General features: G+C 37.7%; 1 protein-coding gene across 11 annotated transcripts in view; it reads left to right on the top strand.

Annotated features, from left to right (window-relative positions):
- LPIN1 (lipin 1) overlaps nt 1–24,625 on the top strand; it is an 88,362-nt gene extending 63,737 nt beyond the window's left edge. For 7 of the 11 annotated variants that reach the window (XM_075750600.1, XM_075750601.1, XM_075750607.1 and 4 more), the window contains 11 exons: nt 566–659; nt 2,046–2,115; nt 4,818–4,910; nt 6,334–6,410; nt 8,415–8,559; nt 10,138–10,286; nt 11,911–11,997; nt 14,769–14,921; nt 16,739–16,853; nt 20,177–20,280; nt 21,093–24,625. In XM_075750600.1, the coding sequence (XP_075606715.1) occupies nt 566–659; nt 2,046–2,115; nt 4,818–4,910; nt 6,334–6,410; nt 8,415–8,559; nt 10,138–10,286; nt 11,911–11,997; nt 14,769–14,921; nt 16,739–16,853; nt 20,177–20,280; nt 21,093–21,252 (1,247 nt within the window). In that variant the 3' untranslated portion in view covers nt 21,253–24,625. Of the gene's footprint in view, nt 1–565; nt 660–2,045; nt 2,116–4,817; nt 4,911–6,333; nt 6,411–8,414; nt 8,560–10,137; nt 10,287–11,910; nt 11,998–14,768; nt 14,922–16,108; nt 16,318–16,738; nt 16,854–20,176; nt 20,281–21,092 lie in introns of those variants that run through there. The other 4 variants (XR_012834994.1, XR_012834996.1, XR_012834995.1 and 1 more) reach the window with 3 other exon arrangements.
- Nucleotides 24,626–26,200: the final 1,575 nt, after the last annotated feature.

Here is a 26,200-nt window from a genome sequence, read left to right as displayed (position 1 = left end):
CGTTGACTTACACTTTCTGCAGTAATATGGTGTCATAAAATCATATGAGCCTGATGCTACACTGATTGCTGGTCAGAAGCTAGTTATAAAAACATTTCAAATATACTGTGATTTACTGGAGTTGTATTGTTATCTGAATCACTTGTAAATTATATAGGTTTTGTGAAAGGAATCACAGCCAGTGGAAGGGGTATTTATTCACAGACATTTTCGCTTTTCTGTAGGCCTTACGAGTGATCATTGAGTTTCTGGCACAAGTACTTCCTTGCCTTGCATAGAATCCTGATTTTCTTCCCTCACAGTTCCATCCCTGAGCTTTCACTTAGTTTGTGTTTTGAATAGGAAAGACACCCAGCAGCTAACAAAGAAAGCCTCAGCATCTTCTGAGACGGAGAGTCTCTGAACATCTTGTTTCTGTATTACTGCTAATCTCAGCACCCCAGTAATGAAGGGCTGACCCTGAATGTGAAACCTACGTATCTGAGAGATGCGAAGAGGTTTAGGTTGTCCCATCCTAGGCATCTATAAATGCATGCTTTACAGATGTAGTTTTTTTCCCCCACAGAAGAATTCTTAGAACATGCAGTATCATATCAGCAGTTCGTGGACAATCCTGGTATCATTGACGACCCTAACCTTGTGGTTAAGATTGGAAATAAGTAAGTATATTTCAGGAAAAAAATGTTTTACTGTTTTAACAAAAACACTTCTGTGGCACTTCGGTGTGTTAGATCAGTTTCACCATGGCTGAAAAATAGGTTTTGAATGTTCATGGCTTAGATTGATCCAGAAAGAGTCAACTCTCTAGTGAATTCAGGCTCCTCTAGTTACCTTTCCTGCTTTAAATTGAGAGTAAAGAGCAGTTTCAGATGACCTGTTACAGCTAACTGACACAACTTGAATTTCAAGAAGCTAGTATTAAATGCTAATAGTGTTCACGCTCAATTTGCAGACTAAGAATGAAATAGGATGTGAACTTGCTAAGGCTTGCCCTGAGCCAGTTTCAATAATTAATATTTACAAGGATATGGCAGTCTGCTTGCAAGCACTCTGTACCCAGCAGGTGGTCTGTATATACTGAATATTTTGCTAATATGCCTCTATGGAGGCATCGCTTCTCAAGACTTGTCAAACTTCACCCACTGAGTACGAGACTTCTATTTCTGCAAAGCTAAGACATTATTTCATGTGCTTATGTTGCTGGAGCAGTGCAGCACTATGGTCTATGCCAGATGCAGCTTTTTGGAGGGTCTTTTAACTTGAGAGCTCCTTGCACCTGGCATGCAATGTTACAGAATAGAGGAGAGATTGTGGCATTGTGCTGCACGTAGAGGTTAGGCTACCCTTAGTCATAGACATCGCTTATACAAATCTGATGTGCCTAGTGCGTCCTTATGTGATAGTTTGTATCACATATGTTATGGCCTTGTACTTGACCCACTCTGAGGTCTGAGGCGAGTCACTTACTGCTTCCTGGCCATAGTTCCCTGAATTTGATTATGTTTACCTGCCTACTGATATGTTGGGAAGAGAGGAGTACTTAGTGAGGATCTTGCTGTCATTCTCTGAATGCCAGATGAGCTTCAGCTTCCCTAGCCAGATGGATGATAATACTGTATTTGTCCTGCTGTCTGTAACGAGACTTGAGCCATGTTCAGCACATAATAGCAAAAGCTTGACATCCTACAGGCTATGGCCCCTAACTTTTGTATGGTTCCTTGCTGGAAAAACGGTGAAGAAAGCTTGTAAAAAATGTAGCTCATGTTGTGATAGTGAGGTATAGCAAGGACATGAGGAATGTACGGCAAATACCGCTTCTACTTCAGGACTTGGCTTCTATTGCATACCTTGGAAAGTATATGCCCTAAATACCTGTGAACGTAACGTGGAATAAGATGGGTCTGCTATTACTGGTGCAGGCCAGAGTTTGACCTGTGCTAAAGAGATTTCGTGGCTTTAACCTGCCAGGCGATAAATACTAGGTAGATTGTGAATTGGAACCTTGGGGTGACAAAATGCAGTAATCGTCTCTCTTGCATGCCCAGGTACTACAACTGGACGACAGCTGGTCCCCTTCTGCTGGCAATGCAGGCATTCCAGAAGCCTTTGCCAAAGGTGAGATTGAACATGAAGGTTGGTCGGAGGAAGAGTTGTGACATTTATCAAGGCAGGGAAGAGGGTTGTTGTACAAAAGAATCTGCATATCGGTAATATCTATCCACACGTACCATCAAGCTTATGCTACGGGCTAAATAAGCAGGACTAAATTGGGTCTGTGAATGGTGTTTATTTGCTAGGCTAAGGTCATTACAAATATTTTGAAGGAGGAAAACCTTTTAACCTCAGGGAATAAGCTTTAACTGCTAGGTGAGGAAGGCCTATAGCTTGCTAGTTTTCTGTTTCTTGGTGTTTTTTCATAACCAACCCAGGTAGATGGTGGCAGATAGCTATAATTATGTGACAGCTATATGTTGGCTTATGTTAAATGCACTGATGAATTTAGTTCAATTCCATGTGACCTGATTCCCCATAGATGCTCAGGAGAAAAATATGCATTACTATAAACGTATATAAAAAAGTAGTATCACCATTGGCACTAATTTGTATCCTGGTTGGCTATGGATTTAATAAGTTTTGGAACCTAAATTTTCCTTCTGCCGTTTGCAGCACTTCACGTGTCTGGGTTTAATCTATGTGAATTCAAATGCTATCTCTATTGCCAGGAATTTGGAATAAAAATTTATTCAAAGCCCAGAATACTCCCTACCACTGTGTTCTTCCTGCTTTAGTGCCACATTACCTATATATGCAATCATGCATAACTGCACTGTAGCATCCCAATATAAAGTAAATTGATTCTAAAAGTCTCAAACACCCAGTAAACCTGGCTTGAAGTTCAAGGATGTCACAGACTCAGACGTTTTGTGCTTTACTGAAATATTCTAGTAATCATCGAAGGTGGGACTCATCCCACGGAATGCAAATGCTTACAGATAGTGTATAGTTATCCTAGTTGGTATTTGTTGGGCACTTCCACAGAGTGACTCAGACCTTGAGAGGTGCCTGTTGGGTCTTCAGGGGCAATAAAGATAATGCAAGCTAATGGCGTTTTTAATTAAACACTTTGATGCCTGAACCAGATGCTTTGGGTTTTGCCTAGGATGCGTAAATGGAAAGAGTTGGTATGAAATATGTTTGCCATTAAGTTAAGGGAAATGGCAATTCTTTCAACAGCATTGTGGTGACACCATTATTCGTTTAGGTTATCAGTTAAGAAAAGTCTTCTATGAGTGTGAACTTCAGTGTGTTTATTTTTTTAGTGATTAACTTGTATTTTGAATGCTGATGACTTTGTAGACAGTGCATTTTTAATTTAGTGGAGAAGCCAGTATATATAGTTGGAACAGTCTGTATGATTGGGAAGGCTTACTTGGCTGAACTGTACCTGCAAAACTAAAATTACGCATTTATGCCACCGGTCATCCTACTGGTTTTCTTCAGGACTTGTTAATTAGAGTTTTGCTTTGCTGTAATAATGGAACTAAGGAATTGAAATGCTAAGATACTTTATCAAAATGGGCTTTATGAAGTGAGGTTTTACAAAAAAAATTGCTCGTGTTCTGCCAAATATACTTCAAGACCTGTCTAATTTAAGCATGTGAATTATCTCACTAAAAGTGAATAGGACATCTGCTTGAAGTTGTCTGTATGTTTGAGAACCTCCTTAAATTGTAGCCATTGTTCTCAACAGTTACATTCCATTCTCAGTAGCTCCATCTGCTCCCTGTTTTTCTTATTTTGTTTACAAAGTTCTCAACTTACTTGCTCAACTTTATTCCTCTGTCATTCCTTTCTTTTCTCATATACTTTAGGTAATATAGTGAAGAGAACCTATGGAAAAACTGAGAAAAGGGACACATTGTCCCATACACTAGCTGAACTCAACCCTTTCTCTTAACTGCTAAGAGTTATATATATTTAAAAAAAAAAAATCACTGGTCAACATCACAGTTTTATTTCTGTGATTTTGCTTACAATGGAGGCTATCATCTCAAAAAGCCAGTGGCAAAGCTGTTTTAGGGCGTACCAAATACTGTGGCCACCTGTACTGTAATATTTTCTCTTTTCATCATTTGCTTGCTCTCTGGGTGGAAGAATTCAGCTCTCCTTGTTACAATGCATAAAGCTCCAGGCGTTATGGGTATTGAAAGAAACTTTTCTTTACTGAGGTTTAGTATATATAACCAATGAAAAGTAGCCAGGGTTTTAAAAAAACAGTTCTAAAATTGTCAGTCAAATTCATAGCATCATACTAAACTCATGAAAGCTAGTAACTTCTTTGCTTTTTTTCCAAACTGGTGATAAAGTATGAACTTTGTAGTTATTTTTAAATGAGAATAATCTTGTACGTGGGTTTGTTGCTGTTTTGCACGAGAGCTCCGTCAGGAAGTGATTTTTTTTTTCTTTTTTTTTTAAAATATAATTTGCACTAAGTAACTTCAACTTAAAAAAAGTAGGTTCTCCATTCTAGACATTATACTAATACCTATTTATGCTTTTTTTTTTCTTCTTTAATTTTATCTCTTTTTCATTTTCCTTTTAAAAATACCATAAGTATTCATGCTTAAGTTACTTCAGAGCAGCTCTGGATACCATTAGATTTTGCTTTAGTAGAATTTATGGTCCACAGACAGTATGTTTACTTTTATTCTATTTATTATCAGTTAAAATTGTGTGTTTGGCACTTCCTTTCATTTACATATATCAGGTTGTCTTTTGTTTGGGGTTTTTTTTATGTTACCATCCATTTATCACAGGCCACTGTGGAATCTATAATGAGGGACAAGATGCCCAAAAAAGGTGGAAGGTGGTGGTTTTCATGGCGAGGGAGGAACAGCACCATTAAAGAGGTAAGTTTAAGTAGCAAGCAAAGTTTCCTTCCGGTTGCAGTGGGAAGGCTGGATACCTCTGTATCCATCCCTCAGAACTTTGCTTCTGAGTGTAACTCAGTATTCAGTTTGACTGAGGATATAGACATTGAAAGATGTTTAAACAGTGTCTAAAGTCTGACATCTTTTGACTTCAGAAAGCTTTGGATCAGACCTTACCTGAAACATTTGCCTGCAGCGTTTTTGGTTTTGCATTTATTTTCATTACACAAACCTGAGGCAGTATTATCTAATAGATTAAATCTGGTTTTGGGAACCTTGAATCAAAGAGGTGTGCCACTAATTGAAAGTTTTTGTGCAGATGAACTACCTTTCTGCAGCTTTCTTTTGATACTTGAAGAACAGATGTATTTATGAGCAGTATGAGCTGCAAAATTCAGCAAAACCTAAGATGGAAAACTGACTATATATTAGTTTTAAAATATTTTTGAATTTCTTTTCTGAGTATTAAAAGTTTGTGGTAACAGTCTTAAAGCCATGGATGAACATTAAAGAACAGTGAAAAAAAGCAAAACTTTATATGAAATATTGATCTCCTGTCTAGACATACTTAATCTTTAAAGTTGGCTAATAAAACCTCTTCATATTAATTTATACTACTGAAGCATTAGTACTTGAGAGGAGAGAAAATGACTCGTAATACATTTTTATCGTTGTGCCTCAGTCAATGAACTTTTTTTAGCCTTGCATGAAATACCCACAGATCAGTACAATGGCTATGGGCTTCAGAACGTGAGATTTTGCTTTTTACAGTTTGTTGAAGCTTTTTAGAACTTTTCTCTGAGTGGAAATAGTTGGTTATCTCTTGAGCTGTGGCAGCTGTAAATGGAAATGGAAGGTGGTGGTGGTGTTTGTATGCCTCATAAAATCATTCACTATTTAAAAATCTTGTGGGATGAAATTGATAGAGCTCAGCATCTAGTCAAGGTAAAAGCAGTTTGGAAAGTATTATTGGATTAAAGATTTTAATGATTCTATGAAAGGTAATTGTATTTTTTTTCCCCTTCTTTAGAGTCATACTTTGCTTTTTCAGGTGAAATCTAGCTATTTAAGGTGCATGAACTAAGTAGTTATGGGATTGACCCCAGAACTTTAACAGTACTAGATGTGAAATCTGATATTTCTCTACTTCTTCCATGCAAAACTAAATCTTAATTCTTCTTCTGAGTTTTATATTTGCAATTTTTAGTTCTATGTGCAGCCTTTATTCTTTAAGAAAACCATGGAGTTTTACTTTGCTTGCAAGCAAAGAAAACAAACATGCTGTTGATTTTTACCAAGTCTGTATAAGAGAGAATTTGGTTTTCAAATATTTTTCTAGAAACACTTGCTCCCTGCCCAACAGGAGATGTGCAGCTTCGTATTTATGCTTGCATTTTTACAGGAAACAAAGCCAGAGCAAGGTATGAGTGGGAGTGGTCTTACAGGAGAAGACTCTTCACACCTGAGCATGGCAAACAGGTAAACCCAAAATTATCTGTAGCTGAAATGAGCAGGAGCTGCCATTTAAAAATGAAAGCAAGCTACCTCTTATATTTGAACAAAGAAATACTTCATCAGTAAAATATGTTTACTTTGTTATTCATTGTTCTACCCATGGCAGGGTTGCAGATCTTGTGAGTGCTCTCTGGCATTTCTGTGGTTTGGCTGGCAGCTCTGTGACACACGTTCCAGCCCCTTGAAAACAAACAATAATTGGAGCAGTTCTCTGAAGCTATATGTATCTCCCTAGAGTTTTCAAGGGAACATCATAGATGACCACATGCTGTTGTCAGATCCTCGTTGCTAAAATTTCTGATTTACTTATGTTTATGGCCTGACAACTTAATTTGTTCCTGCATTTTTTTGAGAAGTTCAGGGGCCTAAGACTTTCCAGAGCTTTTTGTGCAGGCAATAGTCATGACTTTCTATTACTACTTTGAAGGATTGCAGAAGTCTTTCTTCTCGTGCTCCAAACTAATCACGCTGTATGGCCATAATCTCCCCTTCAGGAGGGTTCCATAAGATGAGCTTTAACTTGCTTTGGAGGCATGAGTGAGCCAGGGACAGCTCGCCTACCTTGCCCCTTTCCTGGACATACAGATCTTACTGTAAAGACAGCCTGTCTTTGTGTTGTCTGCACTTAGAACTGGAAGGGGCCAGATTCAAATATGCTTTATGCTCATTAAGTTAAGTTCAGGGATCACACTTATGAAACAAAAAGGCATTAGCTGTCATTCTTTCTGGAGGTCAGCAGTTTGCAGTGCAGGCAAACGTGCTGGAAGGAGGATTCCTCAGTCAGTAGGAGACTAGCCGTTATCTCAGTTGCCTCTCTGAGTTTGAGCGCGCCACAGAATAAATCAAAAAGGTTAATTTTCCTTTTAAGGATGACAAGTGACATTTAGGTCTGTTTCTTACATGGGTGTTTAAAGATAAGCTTTAAAGTGGGATTAAGACTTCAAGCAGACTAGGTTCTGTAATTGGCATTCTTTGTTTAAATTTTAACTGACCTTAGAAATCCGTCGTTAAGAATTTATTACTTGCAAGCAAAATGCGACAAGTGGGATGTTGAGTAAAGCTTTTGAGATCTGATGTTACAAAGGATAAGATAGACTTTTAAATGTCGCCAGTCATGACGTGTAGTACCTTGATATTGGGTCAAGACTTTCTAACATCAAACAACATCCAGGTGTGATAGAAATAAGAGGCCAAATACTTTTTGTTTTAAAGATGAGATTTGTAGGATCTGAAAGGATATTTTACCTTTCGCCCAAGATGATAGATTTGTTTACTGTAGGAAAACTTTCTCTCTGAAGAAAAATACCCTTAATGAATTTCTGAAAAAATGGTTATAGCAGGAATTATACTGAAGTGTATTTAAACAGCATTGTATAAAGGAGCTCAGGTTTTATGACTTTTCATCATCATATCCTGAACGGGGTAATCCTGCAAATCCTGGAAAAGAATAACCCAATGATCTGAAGTTGCTCATTGAAAGAGGAGGAGTTACTATAGTAAAATTTCCATCACCTGGATTTTTTTTTTATTAATTGCTACATTTTTTGAGGTGGGAGAGAAGGGAGGGAAGAGAAAGCCAGTCTAACAAACACCTCTTTCTTCTGAGAACTGAGGAATTTTTGTAGTTACAGTATCTAATGGGTATTATTTTTTTATCACTATGAGAATTTTTGAGTCGATATGGCACATTAATTTACATCCGTTAAATTTAAGTAATGAAAACTAGCTTATAGACAAGTGAATGGCTAGAACAATCCAAGTATGAATAATGGGGAACATATGTGAATGAAAATTCAGCACTTCATTGATATATTTAAAGCCATGATGTGAATGACCTCCTGTGAGACGGTATTTAGGAGCAGAGAATCAATGACTTATTTGGTGACTCACTGTTAATGCATTTTTAGTGGATACTGAGATGCATTTACTGACATAATAACATCATTTTCTGTGTGTGCAATGTTCCAGAATAAAAGATGAGTCTTCTTCAAGCGATGAAGACCCTAGAGCTGCCAAACAAAACCTCGGGTCATTACAAACCAACTCAAGTCATCTCTCGTTATTGTCTGGAATCAGTTACAAAAAAACACTTCGACTCACTTCTGACCAGCTTGTGAGTTAATTTTACATCCTTGTCCTGAAATGTCATTTCTAATATCTAATACAACATGAACAATACTGTTATTCCAGCTTGCAGAGCTTAATTAGCTCTTACATCTTGCATTTGATTCTCTCTCTTATTATAATTAAAAAAAAAAAAGAAAGTTTTCTTTTTTCAGTCTTAAGCATGAATACTGTACCTTGCAGCAAGTGCTGGGGTTCTGAGATTGGGAGACATGGGATCCCATTTAGAAAAATAGCAAAATTAAATTCTGGAATATTTATGTATTATTATGTATAACATAATATTAATCCACAGGCGCCTCTCCTCTTTTTTCTTTTTTTCTCCTTTCCTTTCCCCTCATTCATAGGCAGACAGTCACATTTTACATTAATACGGTTTTCTGTTTTTAACTTCTGAAAGAGCTGCTTGTGAATTTACTATGAGGCAAGGCTATTAATTTCTTTGGAGCCAATTCTGTTCCTCTGTGACAGAGGTGTTTTGACTAATGGTGACAAAACTGTTACAGTTTTCTGTTCTGCACATTCCAATTTGATCTGGAAAAATGGGCTACTTTAGGGAAATACTTTTTGTCATCTTATCTACAGCCAATTAATTTTCTGAAGGAAACCCACACAAGGCGTACAACATTAAATCAACCCATCATTCACTGCCTGAATAGTTTGTAAGAAATGTAGAATTTTTCCCAAGAGACAGATGGGATGTGTTGGTAATTTTCTATAGCAATCAGAAAGCAAAGGTTACACAAATACATTGATTCTTTTCAGATTCAGAAACCTAGCAGAAATTAGCTGAAGTTAAAACTAGTTTTAGATTGGTTTCTTAATGAAACAGTGGGTGAGACTCATCAGTTACCTGTCAGTTGTTCTGCATTCGCAACTCCCTTTCAGTTTTTAACTAATTGAAAAATTGAAGTGAAATATAACTAAGAAAAAGAGACACTTAAAGTCTGCAGGAGTTTAACATTTTATGAAAATGAATAGTTAGGTCCACAAATAGAATCAAATCAGTAGTCTCTTGCCCAGCATGTTGCTAAGTGACACCGGAGGCAGTGAAAGTAAAGGGCAGGGAAGTGGGAAAGTTAAGGAAATTTGGCAGAGACTGAGGGGTAATAAATAGGTCGTAGGGTATGAGGGGTGGGTTATTATTGGAAAGAGATGTGATACCATAGAACAGTAATCCCCATATGAACACTGAGAGTTCATGGAACTCCTTGTTACCTACATTTCTCTCTGCATATGTATCTATATCTCAGAATGGAAAACTCCCATAGATAGTCCCTATTCCATAATTTGTTAATATTTATGTGAACTTTTCGGGATTTTTTTTTTCTTTCTTTTTACATCCCTGACCGTAAACCAGATTTTTTTGTTTTGTTCTGCTCTATAAATCAATGCCTAATGAACACCACACAGAGCAAACGTCTGTTATCATTATTTAGACAATAGCTGTGCTGAAAGCAGTAAGATTCAGTGTGACCAAGGCAATGATCATCTGTGGCTTTGTGTTTGCACTGTGCCAGTTTCACACACTCAGTTTGTTGATTATCTCGCTGATAATGTCTTGCAGAAAAGCTTAAAGCTCAAGAATGGCCCCAACGATGTGACCTTTAGTGTTACAACACAGTATCAAGGCACTTGCCGCTGTGAAGGCACCATTTACCTATGGAATTGGGATGATAAAGTTATTATTTCTGACATTGATGGAACAATCACACGGTGAGTTCATGAACAGGGAGAGGCTTTATCTGCAAGGACAAGTTGTTCTTTGGAACTAAAGGAAAAAAGTAATTAACAGGGAATTTTGAGTTGCAGGATCATCATATTCTAGTATTTTGTAGGGGATAGTGTGCATGTTTGGTTTTCTCTTATTTGGCTTTCAAACAATGCAAGAATCATTACCTGAATTCTTAATTTAATAAAGGCATGTGCCATATGTGCCCATTATTTGTCACTTATTGGTGTTTCATGATAGTATTTACAGTAGTATTGGAAGACCTTCTGCAAAACCATAACTTTTTCTGGTACATCATGCTTATGAAGTACACTGGTTATGTTAAAAAGAAATAAGTGAATTCTGTTTTAAAAGGCATTTCTGGGGCATTCTGTTGAGAGGCATTATTATTTAGAAGAGTCCAGAATCAATGTCAGAATTAGAATTTGAGGGAAAGTTTCAGATTAGTACTTTGGGTAAACCCCACAATTTTGGAGTGACCAGAATGATTCACTCACTTGCTGATTTTTATTTATTTAATATTGGGGAAAACAATTGTGTGTGGAGCAGGGAAACACATAATAAAAATATAAGCATTGTCTTTTGACCTTTTAAAATTAAATGCTTAGATTTGTTTCAAAATCAATTTCTTTCAAGGTCAAATTTTAGCTATATCTTATTAGAAAAAAGAACAAGGAAAATTAATTTTCAAGAGCAGTCTGGGGTGAATTAAAATACTTGATTCAAACTGAAACTCTTTTCTTCCTGGTGGCTTATCAATTGTAAGGCAAACTCTTTTTTTGGTGCCAACATAAATTAATATTCCCCCCTGCTTTGTTTTCTTAAGTTTCAATAAAGTGAATAGGATCTATTCTCTCTGCTGTTGAGCTGACCAGAGAGTTACTGAATCATTTCACCTTACAATACCATTGCAAATCCATCCTAAGCCGGTGCCCAATGTTTTCGTCTCTAAGATGAAACAAACTCAGGTGTGGATTTCTTGCTGTGTATCTGTATAGTGCTTAGTCCAGTGAGGTGCTCATTTGTTTGAATATCTAGATGTTCTTATAGTCAAGCAGGAAATACATTGAAACCAGTATAACTGTTTCATGATACTTCATATGTGACCAACTGCTGGCTTTATGTGAAGTTAGTTTGAAGTAAGCTAGAATGTGACTTATGCTTGCAATTTCCCATAAAATTCCCTTGTGGGTAGATTTGGTTTATTTAGAAAACAAACCTCAAAAAGTATGCTTAGTACTGGCCAGCCTACTACACAGATCTGATTCATAGCCTGTATGCTGTAATTTCCATGTTACCTTATGGGTCATGAGTTTATCCATGAAGACAAGTCCTGGGACACAAGAGTAATTAAAACAACATAGCTAAGGATGGACATGTCAGTCTATCTCAAAAAAAAAAGGGGGGGGGGGGGGGGGAATAAAATCATCCTCTTCTGATCACAATCAGTACCTTACAGAAAACTTTATTTTCCTTTGCTGCTAGCCAGATAAGTTAGTGGAATTTGTATTAGCCTCAACTGTTATTACAAGTATTGATGGGTTTTCTTGGGTTTGGTTTTTTTTTTTTTTTTTTTTAGTTCAATTATATTGTTTTTCCTTTATTCAGGTCAGACACTTTAGGTCACATTTTGCCGACTCTTGGCAAAGACTGGACACACCAAGGGATTGCGAAGTTGTACCATAAAGTGAGCCAGTGAGTATTCAGTCAATCTGCTTATGCATCTGTGGCTTGTTTGTGTTTATTCATTTGCACATAAAAATTAAAATTTCTCTAGGCTTCTCTTAATGTCTAAGAGTGACAATTTCATCAATATCTCATCAATTCCGTGGTGCTTATACAGTGTAAACATCTGCTGTATGATATCCAGAGCAAAACCTGCTTTGTGGTATCAAAAGCAAAAGCCCCCTATCACTGAGTAGTGATTGCTGTTCTAACCATCCCAAACGGACAGCTACAGTTAGTTCCAAAAACTGTCGTAATCTCAATGAGTTGCAGCAAGCGTAACTTATTTGCAAATGAAGTTGCAGTATTAATTCAGAAGATGCTAATACACCTTCCCTTCTCTCCTTGTTGAGGAGATAGTGAAAGGCATAAGGACTCTTCAGCCTAGGGTGGTCACTGTAGGTGGAGTTCTTCTTGCCAAACTTGACTCACCTGGATTCATGGAGGGATGGATTCTAAAACACATGGGATGAATCGGTTTGGGGGGAGTTCCCTCTCTTTCCAGTGAGTAGAAATGGAGTTTAGTGAAACAGCTTAGACTTGGGCTGTCTAAACATTAGTCTTCTAGTCAAGTAAGATAAATCTCACCCTTAAAGCACAGCACAATGTCTTATCTTGAGTAGCAATGGACCCATTCTGGATATTCGCTGCTAATATTCTTGGGTTTTTATTTGTTGTATAAATAACAATGAGCTTCAAAGACATTGATGATGATCTTTACTACTGATGATTATGCAATTTATTTTGTTATTTCTGTATATCAATATTTGTTGTTATTCCATTGTTAAATTGCAAAGTTAGGGAGGATCAGTCTTAAAATATTTTTTGTGTCATTGGTTAATTTTGAGAGTAGATGATAAGTAAACATTGCTTACAGTGCAATTTAAAGGCATTGAAAGTCAATAAGATATGTGCTGTGAAGAGCCTGAGGAACAGGCTTTCACCTGGCAACACCAGTGTTAGCTGCTATAATTATAGCTCAGTAGTTGACCTGCACTGGTCCCTGTTGGTCCACAGCAATCAATAACTTCTGTGCCACTGTGGGTGGAAGGACCTGGATTCATCATGTTTACTTGTGGCTTGTGTACTCTGTGTAATCCATGGAGAAAGGCAGGCATCTTCAAAAAGTAGCTCAATATATGTGAGATCTAATGATGTTTTGAAAAAAACCTATTTTTTTCCATTAGCTATTGAAGAAATATTGCAATGATAGATCAGCTGTGCTTTAGGTCAGTTAATGTCATTAATGGGGAGAGTATCCTGGTATGACCTAGAAAAATATATTCCAAAAAATGGGATATTTCTGATGATGAATATAAATGGGAGTTGTTAGGGTTCCCTAAGTATATTTTGCAATGTAGTCAAGCCATTATGTACAATGGAGGATCAAAGAGTATGGTGAGCAATTGAGAGAGAAAAAAAGGAAATGAGGAGAAAAATTAATTGATGTCTCAATGGGATCAGATGAAGGGTCTGATTTTAACTTTTACAAGGAGGATTACTGATTGCTGTCTGTTCAGGTTGATATTTCTGCTTTACACAGAAAATAAAATTGGTTTTCTTTCATTACATTAAATTCAACTGTTCTTATATATTCAAATTACTATAAATGTTTGAAGAGCCTCTGGTACACATCACAACTGTCCTTTTAGGTAATCTGATTTGTTCTGTGTACTAGGGTTATGCTATGGTTCGTTTATTGCTTTTTGTTTTCCAAGGATGGTGAAGTATAAATTATGGATGATGGAATCTAAATTATGCCAGAAACACTTGTCTGGGCACTTATTCTGTATAGACATACGTGGTCACAGAAAAGACAGGACAGCCTGGGAATTCACATGCTGAGCAGTATTTAGTTCTTTATATAACCTCTGCATTACATCTGGTGAAAATGTTAATTAATTTTTTTAATTGCAGTTGTTATTTCTATGCCTGCCAGCATTGTCAATTGTTAGGGCTTTGGTGATCATAAACATAGGGGAAAAAATAGATTTGAGTCATGTTGTTTTTCAAATTACCGAGTTAATTATGTAGTGGCTAGATATTACAGCTGAACACCATATAAATATTCAATAGTTAGATTTAATGACCATGCGTGCACTGAATGCAGTATTTTGTTACAGGACTTGCAAAGTAAATTGCTATTAAGTTGAACTAACATCATTAGACTCTGTTCTATTGTGAACAGAACCAAAGGTAACCTGTGACTTCTGCCAAAACTTATTGCAGTGTCAAGTCAAAGATTACTTCTCATACTGTGTTTTGAAGTTCAGATTTGCTCCACCTTGAAGGAGTATGTTACTGCTGCACGTAGTTGTTTTTTGCAGAGGCCCAAGAGGCAGGAGTACACCACTGTTAATACAGCAAAGATTACTGCACCATTGTCTGCTTTGTGCCAAGTGTTTTCCTCTTAGCAGATGTCATTTCAGTTAATTCTAAGAAGTATGGTTCTACTATGCAGGGGCAGGTAGAAAACCATGAGAAGTCATAAGCCATGAGAAGACCAGAGATAAATGAGCCCTCTTTAGGTGTAAATCACTAACTGCAGTGGAGCTAGACGGATTTTAATTATCCAAGGTTCTGGCATAAATGTTTTTATTCCTTTTAAATAAGGCTAGGTTAAGCATAAGTCTATTTAACAGTCATGATTTGATTCATGTAAAAATAAACCCACAAAATTATTAATGTCAAAATACCTGCTTTATTTTTACAATAATTTCTTCTTTTATTTATGTTCACAGAAATGGATATAAATTTTTGTATTGCTCAGCACGTGCTATTGGAATGGCAGGCATGACCAGAGGATACTTGCACTGGGTGAATGAACGAGGAACTGTGCTGCCTCAAGGGCCAGTGTTGCTGAGTCCAAGCAGTTTATTCTCAGCTTTTCACAGGTACTGCAATTTCACTTTTATGCAGAAAGAAACTTGGAGGTTGGTAGAGGCTGAATTCTCAGCTATTTTTTTTTATGGGAGTGCTTGAAATCATTCATAATGTTTTTTTCTTACATATTGGTGCAAAATATAATTAAGAAGAAATTTTGTTAGAGAAAGACCAAAATTCAGTAGATAGTCATGTTGCTTAGTTTCTCTCTTAGACGTGTCTCAATATACATGTGTTCACTGTTTACCAGTAGGTGCTGCCTGTTGACTTAAATATTAACACGTCACGGCGTGTTAATATTTAGCTATGGGAAAAATGTGAACATTTTAACAACAATCACTCTTGTATTGACTTGTAAGGTGTTCCAATTGGCATACTTTTTGTGGAAGAATATTATTTGGAGCGTTTTGAAGAAATTAATATGAAAATGAAATGGACTTGTTATACTCCTGGCTGCACTGCAGTATTCTGTGTGGACAATGTTGTTCCTTCTAGGTGTTCAGCTGTAATAAGTGGATAATAATAGCACAGATTATAAGTATCGTACGTTCTTCCTAATTCAGTGAAGCATGTCAAGTGATTACTGAAAATATTTTCAGCCCTTAAAAGCTGCTGTGACAGGATATATTTCATTAGAATTTTTAATGGAAGGTTGTTCAGATGTTCTCCTGATTGAGTGACATGCTACAGGCTGTCTTACCAGTCGTGTTCTAAATATAAGATACTGTGAAAGTATTACAGTGAACTTCTTAGACTGATTAAATAATAAATGCAGTGAAAGGGTAGTTACTGTTATCTTATGCTCCTCATGTGTAGAAATGCATTTAAAGCGATACTCTTAGGTATCTTGTTTAGACTAAAAATGCCCCTCTTTCAGTGTATGCTAATTGTAACTGTTGTGATGTGTGGGCGATAAATTACTTCATTGTTACACGTAGATTTAATTATTGTAGTTCTGAGGGCTCTGAGATCAGGTGTATGCTAGACTGAGGAAAGATGACTTTATTCCTCTTTTGCACATTCTCAAACTTTGATTTATACATGGGACTGCTGTTCCAAAGGGCTGTAGTACTCCGATGAAGCTTCTGTACTGTTCGCATCTTCCTTGACATATGTGTTGGTGCTAGGATGTGGGATTCTGAGCTTCTTAAGCGCTTTTGTGTCATGCTGGCATCTTCCTATGTTATGGGAACTCCAGACTCTGCCACCTGTTCAGTCTCCTTGCCAAGAGAAGCTGTTGTGGAAGGGCTTTTGCCCAGAGATGAGAGAACTCCTCTGTTCATTAATGAATTCTATGTTCTATGAGCAACTGAAGAGAAACAGAAGATTCCTTTATTCATTAACTTTAGCTAATTAGCAATGATGGAGGACCCTGACTGTAGAAGTGAGGTCCTTCTAGCACATATGGTAATTGCAATCCTTTTAAAAATAATGATAAAAACCCCCTATACACAGTGAAGGCTAATATAATGTATGAATCATTCTACAGTTCTCAGGAAGCAGTTTACTTGATGACAATTTATGTCTCGTAAGGCTTTATTTAGCATCTACTCCCTGTAATCAACCATCCTTGCTCAGCAGCCATCTTTACAACATAGGTTTCAGTAGAAGTTCCCTTGTTTCAGAGGATTTATTTACTCTGCCTGTTATATAAGCTTGGGGATGCTATTTTATTTTCACGGCCACTGTGATTTCCAAATGAAGATTTACTGGAGAAGGGTAGGGGCTCTATATCCAGCTAGGTGAAAATGTTGAATAAAGTGAAATGGTTCGTGCTATATTTCATGTGTTCTTATTCAGCCTCCCTTTTTTTTTTTTATCGTTTCAGAGAGGTGATAGAAAAGAAGCCAGAAAAATTTAAAGTTCAATGTTTGACAGACATCAAAAATTTGTTTTACCCTAACACAGAACCCTTTTATGCTGCTTTTGGAAACAGGCCTGCTGTAAGTAATAGCTGAATTTATTTCTGTTGCAGAGAACAGAAAGGTTGCTGTTATTTCATGGTTCTATTGCATTAGAAGCTAGAAGCTTTAATTGGAGTTAAGAATATTTTACTAGGCCCTGTACAAAGGAAAATAAAAAGGTTCTACCACAAAGTTCTCACAATGTAGGATGCTGCTCTTCCACCTCTGTTTGCAAAGTAACTACGTTATATCTGCAAAAGTTATTGGTTAAGCTTATATGAAAACACTGATCTGATTTTAATCCACACTGCTATAGTGTCAGTGGGATACCTGTGGACAGGCAGAAAATCTTTCAGATGAATGTTGGTGGGACTTACACTTCAAACTCTAAGTACACTCAAAAGAACCTGGGTGTCCCACTGAAATCAAAAAGTTCTACTTTGCATGGAAAGTGATGTGTTGTTTGATATGGAGAGGGGAAGACAGCTCTCCATCACCCATCTGAAGGCTGTATAATTGGGGTATAGGCTTTTCTTACTCCTGTCCGAGCCCAAAGAATACTTTTATGCATCCAGAAAAGGAAACAGTCTCAGGGGCTGGGGCAGAGGCAGGGACCCTGGCATGTGATTATCCCTTCTTTTAGGCTGTTAGCATGATCCAAGAGACTGTTTTGACAGAGGCAGCTAGCAGTGTTCCAGACAATTTCTGGGTATGATTGCTGTGTTAGCTTGGGGCATGGACTCTTCCTAATGGGCATTTGACATAGCCGTGTTGGGGGGGGGTGTGTGTGTGTGTGTGTGTATGTGGGGCTGTGGGGGGGTTGGGTTTTGTTGTGGGATTTGTGGTTTGTTGGTTTTTTTTCAGGAGAGGGGTATAAAAAGTTTAATAATACTGACACAATGTCAAGACACTTCCAAGTCTGAGAACGGGCACTCACACTGTTTAGTTTACTAGTATAGATGGCATTATAGGTGCCTAAGGAAGCACAGAGGCTTTGTTTCACCCAAAACCTTTGAAAGCATCCTGCTTTCAGAAGGGGACACATAGAAAACCTACTACTCTAGAAGTTTACAGTTTCACTGGGCACCTGAATTAAGATACTAACTAAATTAGGCAGGTGGACCCCTTAACTTGTGCCCAGGAGCCCCACAGAGCATTTGGTACTTCCTCCAGCTCTGTATTGCCAGGTAGTATTTCCTGTGAAAACTGATGTGTAGTATAGTAATAGGAAACAAGAAACCTGGTAACAGTAGCGTGGTGTTTATGGCTAGGGACCACTGGCATGCAGCTTGGGTGTATCCACCCTGTTTTGGAAGCTAAACCCACTTAATTGTATGTCTGCATCCTGGCCGTGCAATTCGCTCTTAAGAGAATGGTCCTTGACCCTTCATATTTCCTGATGTGATTAGCCTGAGAACACTCTGGTTGATTACCTCTTTCTTTAGTTTGTGGAGGAAAGTGGGAGATGTCTGGAGAGAGAGTAATTAATTCAGGTTCTAGGTGACCATCTTTCTCCACTGACTCCAGGAGAGCCAAAGGGTCCTCTCTGAAGTGCCCAAGGACCGTGGATTCCAGCCCTAGCTGCTCTGCGCTGTGCGCGCTGAGATACGTTCCCTAGCAGAAACATTGATAGCTTGGGGAAATTATCAGTGTAAATGTGGACGCTGGTCATTGCCAGTGTGAATATGGACATTCAGAGACTGGGCAGTTTAGATGCCTCGATGTTGGACAGAAGTGCCTGGCAAGATATTTTGGCACTGAAACCACGGATGTTGTAGCTACACTTGAGAGGATTCAGCAATGCCTTGCTGGTGGGACTTTGTTTCTGCATTTTTCTTATATTTTTGTTAGGGTTGCTGACATTCATGAGCAGTAACTTTTTCAACTTCATTTTTTAGCAAATATACGTTTTTTTAAAAGCATTATGTCAGGGGACAGGAGGTCCTCACAATCCAATTGCTATATTAAGCCCTTATATCACTATGCAGCTTAATTTCTATTATCGAGGTACCTTTAGACATATGGTTCTGAAATAACTTTTTAAACACTTTTGTGGTTTTGTATTATGGATGATGTCTACCTCTAGTTCCATTTTTTTGAACCTCAGGGAAATAAAGTAAAATCATTATTTTCATGCATACTTCAATAAAATTTCAAGTAAAGCAGTAAGTTAATGTTTCTGAGGGAATTACTGGTAACTCCTGGTTGCTGTTGGAATGCAGTCGTCAGGGGTGAGATGTGCCACTGGCTTTGTGCAGATCAAGATCATTGCTTTCTCAATTTTCTGCATTGCTTGTTTTGGTTTTTTGGTTTCACAGAGCACGCTCAGTGAAATTTCAGTACTTGTGGATGTTACAGGTGTTGATAGTGCATTGACTGCCAGGATGCTGAATTCTTGAAGTGACTGCTGTTCACTGTTACTCAGTTACTTTTTTTTTTTTTTTTTTTTTTTTTGCAACAGTCTTTACAATATAGAGATTAAAAAAACCCCAACCCCCTTTATATCTTCATTAACTTTCCAAGCTTTCACCACCTCAGCTTTTAAAACCATGATTTATATTAGTTATGTGGAAGCTTGTTTTTGCTCTGATCTTCTGGGAGTTATTTTCATCTTTGCTTTTTGTCAAGCTTTTCTTCAGAACAGATCAAAACTTATTCATTGCTTTCCTTAACAATTTGAATTTATTAGAAGACATTCTTAAATCTTTCTTCTAATTGTACTTCCCAGAGTTGCATCTACATTACCTGCTGGGCCTCACTGCTGCTATTTTGGCGTATATTCCTTTCTTGCTCTTCTTCCTCCCTTGCTTCTGACACGGTGTCAATATATGGGTATGGCACAAATCCAATCTCAGGAGCTAACAGATGTTTCTAGGGGTTTTAATGTAGATGCAGTTGTTAAGACTTCCTTTTGTGACCTTGTCCGTACAATCTAATCACTATTTTACATGTCAGTTATGTCTGTACCCTGTTGGAAGGTACTTGGTACAACGCACTCAGGAAATGAAATATTCTCTGAAAGAAAAATGAAAGTGCACATGCTTTTACACCAAATATAATTAGCTTTTTATTGAATGTTATTTTTGTATCAAGGGAAGTAACTGAAAAAATGAACGTGATTTTGATCAATAGTTTAAACTGAAGTGGCAAACTCCTTTACCTAGCTGCAAATTGTCTGGTTCACGAGCATTTTGTTAGACTGACCTCATTTGTAACTTAACGGAGAATTTCAGATACACAATAACTAGGTAAATTTAGTGCCAATAATGTGGAAATATGTTCTTCTGTGTAATGTATTTCAGGAAGAATAAACATAATTGTGCAAAGACAGAATCATGATTTATTTTTTTTCTCTTGTTTAGGATGTTTATTCATACAAACAGGTGGGGGTTTCTTTAAACAGGATATTTACAGTTAACCCCAAAGGAGAACTTATACAAGAGCATGCAAAGACAAACATCTCATCGTAAGTAATCTCTTATCCCTAACACCTTATAGACTAAATTAATTTTCTGTTCTAATTCAAGACTCAGGTTGCCCAAAGATACTTCTAATTTTACTAATTAAAGATTGCTTGGAATATTTAAAACAAAACAAGAAAAATTTAGAATGAACACAGTTCCTTCAGTTAAAAAAAATAAATTGTTTAGTATTTAGTTTAATATATTCCATCTACTTTAATCATGTAGAGGAATTATCAGTGTATGATTTAGTCTGCATAAAAATGAAACTAGCTGGTTTCCTGAAGCCATCTGCCTCTTCATGACCTTTTAAAAATATCCTTTTCCTGGAGCTCCTATCTAGAAAAGCCAGAAAATAAAATCTGAAGATAGGATCGAGGGCTTCCAGCAAGATGCTTAGGCACTGTAGCACCTAACACCGAATGGACATGACCTTTAGTACTGATGAGTGCCCTTAATTGAAGGGGAGCCATATGTGTATAACACGAATAATCCATGGAGCAGGGAGCTGCTTGGACCAAGTTGTACAGAAATGGAGAAGCAAAATTGGGGCCTTGAGTATTTTAGCAGGTGATCTAGGTGGAAAATGGCATCTGTTTCTTACTAAATATCATTGCTTAGAATGAATGGATTTCTTACCTGAACTGTGAATCCTCTTTAGAAGCTAGGCACCAAAATCAAGTTTAGTTTTACTCATTTGAGGAGGATGACTTGTCCGTGTAAGAGTAGCTATGCCTTAGTGGGTGAGGACTTATAAAAATTCAAAGAAAGAAGATCTGAAATGGCTCTGCATTCTTTTCATTTGTTTATTTTCCAGCTATGTCAGACTCTGTGAAGTGGTAGATCACATTTTCCCTTTGCTGAAAAGAAGCCATTCTTCAGACTTCCCTTGTTCCGATACTTACAGTCAGTTCACCTACTGGAGAGAACCGCTACCGCCTTTTGAAACTCAGGATGTACATCCAGCCTCATCTTAACTGCATCTTCAAACTATTGGCCCCAGCTGAAAGAAAGAGTTAGCTTGTATTGAAAAGACACAACTTGGCTTTTGCTGTTGACAGTTCAGCTGGAATCTGTGATGTTGTGAGCATTGTATTCTTTTGCTGTGAGCAAATTTAGAAATGCTTTTTCATAGTCACGTTTCCAGATGATAAGCAGGAGTCTTGCTAGAAACAGGAGCTGCATTTCTAGCTCTTCACCCAGCTCCTCAAATTGTGTCATACAGCTTCATTATTTAAGGTCAAATAAAAGTGAAATGATGTTGGAGTTGCAGTTAAACGTCCCATAAAGGTCGTAAAGTGGTTCTGTATCTTTACTGCATCACTGAAGTCATCTTTCATCTCATCAGAACCCCTTGCGAGTAAGGGAGTTGAAGGTGCTCACCATTCCTGACATCATCTGGTGACACGGACAGGGGTTGCAATCCATATGCCAAAATTCCTGTCTCTGAAGGAGCAAATGATTCTTCCTCTTTCCCCTTGCTTGACCAACAACTGTTTGTTTAAGAGTTAATTACTGGTCTAGATCCTCAGCTGTTGTAAATCAGTGTGGCCATGAAAGCCAATTGAGCTGTGTCGATTTATTCCAGCCTGTTGTTTTGACATGGTAATGCTTTTCTGAGGAAAGAAATGATGTGTAATCTAAATAGAAAGCAATTTAAATCAGATGGCTAAATTTCTTAATTTGAGAAGTACCATGCTTCAAGAATAGCTATTTGGATTAAGGTAAGTGCGCAAGGGGAAGATACAGGCCACTGTGTAGTACCCATCTTCCGGAAGTCAATGATTTTCAGCAAAGGCATCTTGCCCATCAAATGTGCTGAGTTTCAAGATTTTTACTGAGCCAAGAACACTGAGGATTTTGTCAAAATGGAATAGTTTTATTTGAAACATTATTTTGGCTAAAATGTGAATTTCGATGCTTGTGAATGATGCATCTCAGGTTTTACTGTAGGGAGGTTTTTTTGTTTTATATCATAAAGAATGGATGCTTTTAGTGCAATTTACTCTCCTCCAAGAGAATGAAATCTCTTCTTTCATCTATTTTTTCTTATTTATCCAGACACAAGCTGTAGATACTGTTTTTGCTACCTGCTTTTGACTGCCTTTAGACTTAACTGTGTGTGCTAAAAGCAATACTGCAGATCGGTTGATAATGTTTTCCAAGTGGTCTGCCTCTGCAAAATGCGGTACTTAAAATGTAGGCATCAAATGACTGTATGCCAAATGATCCTCAACTATGCTTGTAGCTAGGAAAGAAACCTTTTTTTTTCCTTTTAAAATATATTTTAAAAGTCTAATTGTTCTCTGAAACACTGAAAATGGCATCATGGGATTCTGTGTATATTGTATTTCGATATGGCTAAAACAGTGGTTCACAAGCTGTGGTCTCTGCCAGCTTGTGATTCGTGAGGCTATGGTACGTGTTTTGCAGCTGCTTTGTGGTGTTTTCAGTTAAGAGTTTAATAATAGAAAGGCAGAGTGGTCCAGGAGAAATTTTAAGATGTGATTGTGGTCAGTTAGCACCCAAAAGATTGGGAACAGCTGCTCTTATCACATTTGTTTTATTTCAACAAACTCTGGTTTTGCGTGTCAGGAATGATAGACGTGTAGGTAGCATTGTAATTCTGTAGTAGGGGTTTTCTAACTCTTAGTGCCGCAGACTATATCTGCGATGTCAGGGGGCCAATTTATGATTTCCCTGTGCCTTCAGTAGTAATGACTCTAAGTGCAATCCTTATAGAGCTGCCGTGTGCAGTGGTGAGCCCTCCCCAAGTCTTCCTTTCCACATGAATGTTGCTGCTTTGGGCAAGGTGCATGCCCACTTTGGAAATACCAGAATTAGACAAACACAAGAAGAAATTCGTGTTTAACAACCCAGACTGATTATGCTCTCTTGAAAGCTTAAGGAAAAGGCAAATATCTTTTTACTTATAGATGGAAGAAATGCGGTATGGATTTTCTGAAAGACAATCAGTGGGGATAGCAGGTTGCCAAACTGAGATGGTTGCATCTCTAAATATAGCCACACTTTCCTTTACATATTAATTAATACTTGTCATTAATGATTGAATAAATGGATTCATCTACTAACTGCATCCTATTTTAATTCAGTTTTGGTACAGGGCTGTCTCAATCTATTTATTATGCAAAATAAAACCAAACCAATCCTTCTCTTTAGTACGAGGCTGTCAGATTTTTTTATTTTTCTTTTTAAATCTTTCCCAGTAGTTAAGATGTACTTTTCTGAAGGTACCACACACAGTAGCTTCTACCAGAAAAGATGGTCCCTGAAAGTTCTCCACAATTAAAGCCTGTGATATATTTATTTATAACTTAATAAATGGCTAATCCAGGGTTGTTTGTTGCAATTAATATTTCAAACCAAATGGGTAGCATGAGCGGTCATTTTAATTCTGTCAGATTTAGGCATAGGGCAGCACTGGTACAGGTAACCCTGAGAGTTTTTCAAGACCTGGTTAAACAGGGTTATGGCTGACTTGATCTAGTGTTGGCAATCCTCCGCCTCAAGCGTGAAGTTGGACGGATGACCTCCAGGGGTCCCTTCTGGCCAACATTTCTGGGACTCTGAAGTTAAACGTCTTGCGTCTGACATACTGTTATACCCCTTTGTATTTGAAAGTTGAAATATAGCTGAACAGTGAAATTAATGTGTGTTTATATAACTAATGTTTATCAAATTTGCTCACAGAAAAGACACAAAAATCAAATTTTTGACCTGCTAGAAACATCACCATACTTTCTCAGAGAGTATAAAATGATTTGGTAGCTGAGAAATCTTATGCATAATATTTAAAACTGTTTTGTTAATTCATGTAGAAGAAAAAGGGATTGTTTAACAAATTCCTACTCTTTCTGTGAAAGAAAAAAATTCAACCTTGCTTGCAGTGTAATGCTGGTTTCTGTTACAGAAAGAATATTTGGCTAACATAAATATGCAGACACATTAAATCACAGTATATTCTATTTATACAATACACATAAACTAGAATGTGCAGCAGTGAGGAGTGACTAATGTTTATTTTCTTGAAGCTGATGACCAGACTGCTCCAGCTGTGTCATGTGAGGGAAAGAATACCATACTGGTTGCATTACTTACGTTGAAGATAAAATGTTACTGCTGTAATTTGGGGAGGGAGGAGGAGGAGGATATTGGGTATTTTTTATTTGTAGATATGGATTATTATTTCAAAGCCTATTTATATACAACATTTACTCTGTATATGTATGTGCTACTGCAATGATGAAAATCATTTTAACACCTCATTTTGTTCTGCTGAATGCAACAAGAATAGAAATATATATTGTAATAAAGGCAAATATAATTTTTTTTCTGACTTTTCTATTTTTCTGCATGCTTTGGTGGTGGCAGAGTGCTTTTGCAGAACTGCTGAAACTCGGCAAAGTGTGGCTTTTGTAGCTCCAGTCTCAACTGCCTGTCTCTCATCAGGGCTGCAGAGTGTAACTTCCAGCACTTGCAAAATGTTTGTTGTTCTGCTACAGCGTTTGACCCAGAACCTTTTCAAATGGAAGGAGTTCATTGCGGGAGACGGGGCCGGGATCTGGGCTCTGCCTGCTTTGGGGTATGGGAACAGCACCTCCGAGCCAAGAGCAACCAGATGGGAACTGGAGCAAATTGGACCAGTCAGAGGAGTCTTGCCCCACCCCAGAATTTGTTGGTTTAAATGTTTCATCTAATTCCTAATGTGACTTAAGGAAAAACTAGCCATCTGTTTTGAATGGGAGTGTTGTCATTCGTGGCAATGAGACCCGATAGTCTTGTTAGGGATTTTTTTTCTTTTTTTTTTTCCCCTTCTCTTTGACATTGGCCTTCCTACTGGTGAGCGGCAGCTGCCTTTTCCTTCTCCTCCTGTCCCTGAGAGCCCAGCGCTGCCTTTTGCTCCCTCTGCCGGGTTTGCTGAGCAAACCAGCCGCAGCTGTAGCGGTCCTGCCAGGCTTCTGTCACTTGGTAGGAAAATAAAGATGTTTGGGGTTGATAAGGCTCTGCGGCAGCTCAAGTTCTGTGTTAAAAACACAAGAGCAGCCGTATTTGGGCAGCTTACAGTCAGGGCTTCTTCAATCTTCTCTATTTTCTGTATGTCTCAGGCTTGTATAAACATTTACACTGGAGCTCTGGAGACAGGCTTTGAAATGAAGGTGCCTTTTTAATTAAAAGTCAGAGAAATGGTGCTTTCGCATCAGCAAACAAAACTTTATAAGGATGTATTCATTGCTCCTGGAATAGTCCATTAACACTAGAGGTAGAAAAATCTGAGGGAGCAAACCTCTTGAGGAGCAAAGACCATAAACTTGGGGTTTGTGGTTTTTTGATGCTGTGGGGAAGGCAAGGAATATTCCTAGAATATTACATTAATTTTTTCCTTATAAATAAATAGTCTTAATTCAATATACATTGCAGATGCCATCAAGTACCTCAGGACAGATCATTGCAAGAGACAGAAGGTCGTTGGTGCTAAGAGCTAGTGCCTAAAAATATAACTGATATATATATTCAACTCTTCTGGAAACGCATAAAAAGGTAAAGCCCGGACATTGTTCTTGGTGTGGGTTTTTTTTTTAGTTGGTTTTTCTGGGATTTGTTGTTTTTTTTTTTTTTTTTTTTTTCTTTCTGTGAAAGTCCAGCAAAGTATGGTGGTGAAGGGAGTACACTAACAGTGCCACAACCTCAGGTAGTGCTAGCTCTTTGGCTTGCAGTAGAATCCAGCTCCTCATTTTGGTCTGTAGCATGTTGGCGATACAAAAGCAAAGGGCCAGTTGTAAATGAGAGATGAGAGACTGGCTCTAAAACAAACCCAGCAGTGGTGCAGAGGATTTACAGTTGCTGGATGCTTTGGGGAAGATGTCCTCATCCAGACCTTTCCGTCCATTGGGATGTGAGGGAGAA

Source organism: Balearica regulorum, chromosome 3, assembly GCF_011004875.1.
Source record: "Balearica regulorum gibbericeps isolate bBalReg1 chromosome 3, bBalReg1.pri, whole genome shotgun sequence".
Lineage (NCBI taxonomy): Eukaryota > Metazoa > Chordata > Aves > Gruiformes > Gruidae > Balearica > Balearica regulorum.
This window is presented reverse-complemented; position numbering and strand designations above follow the sequence as displayed.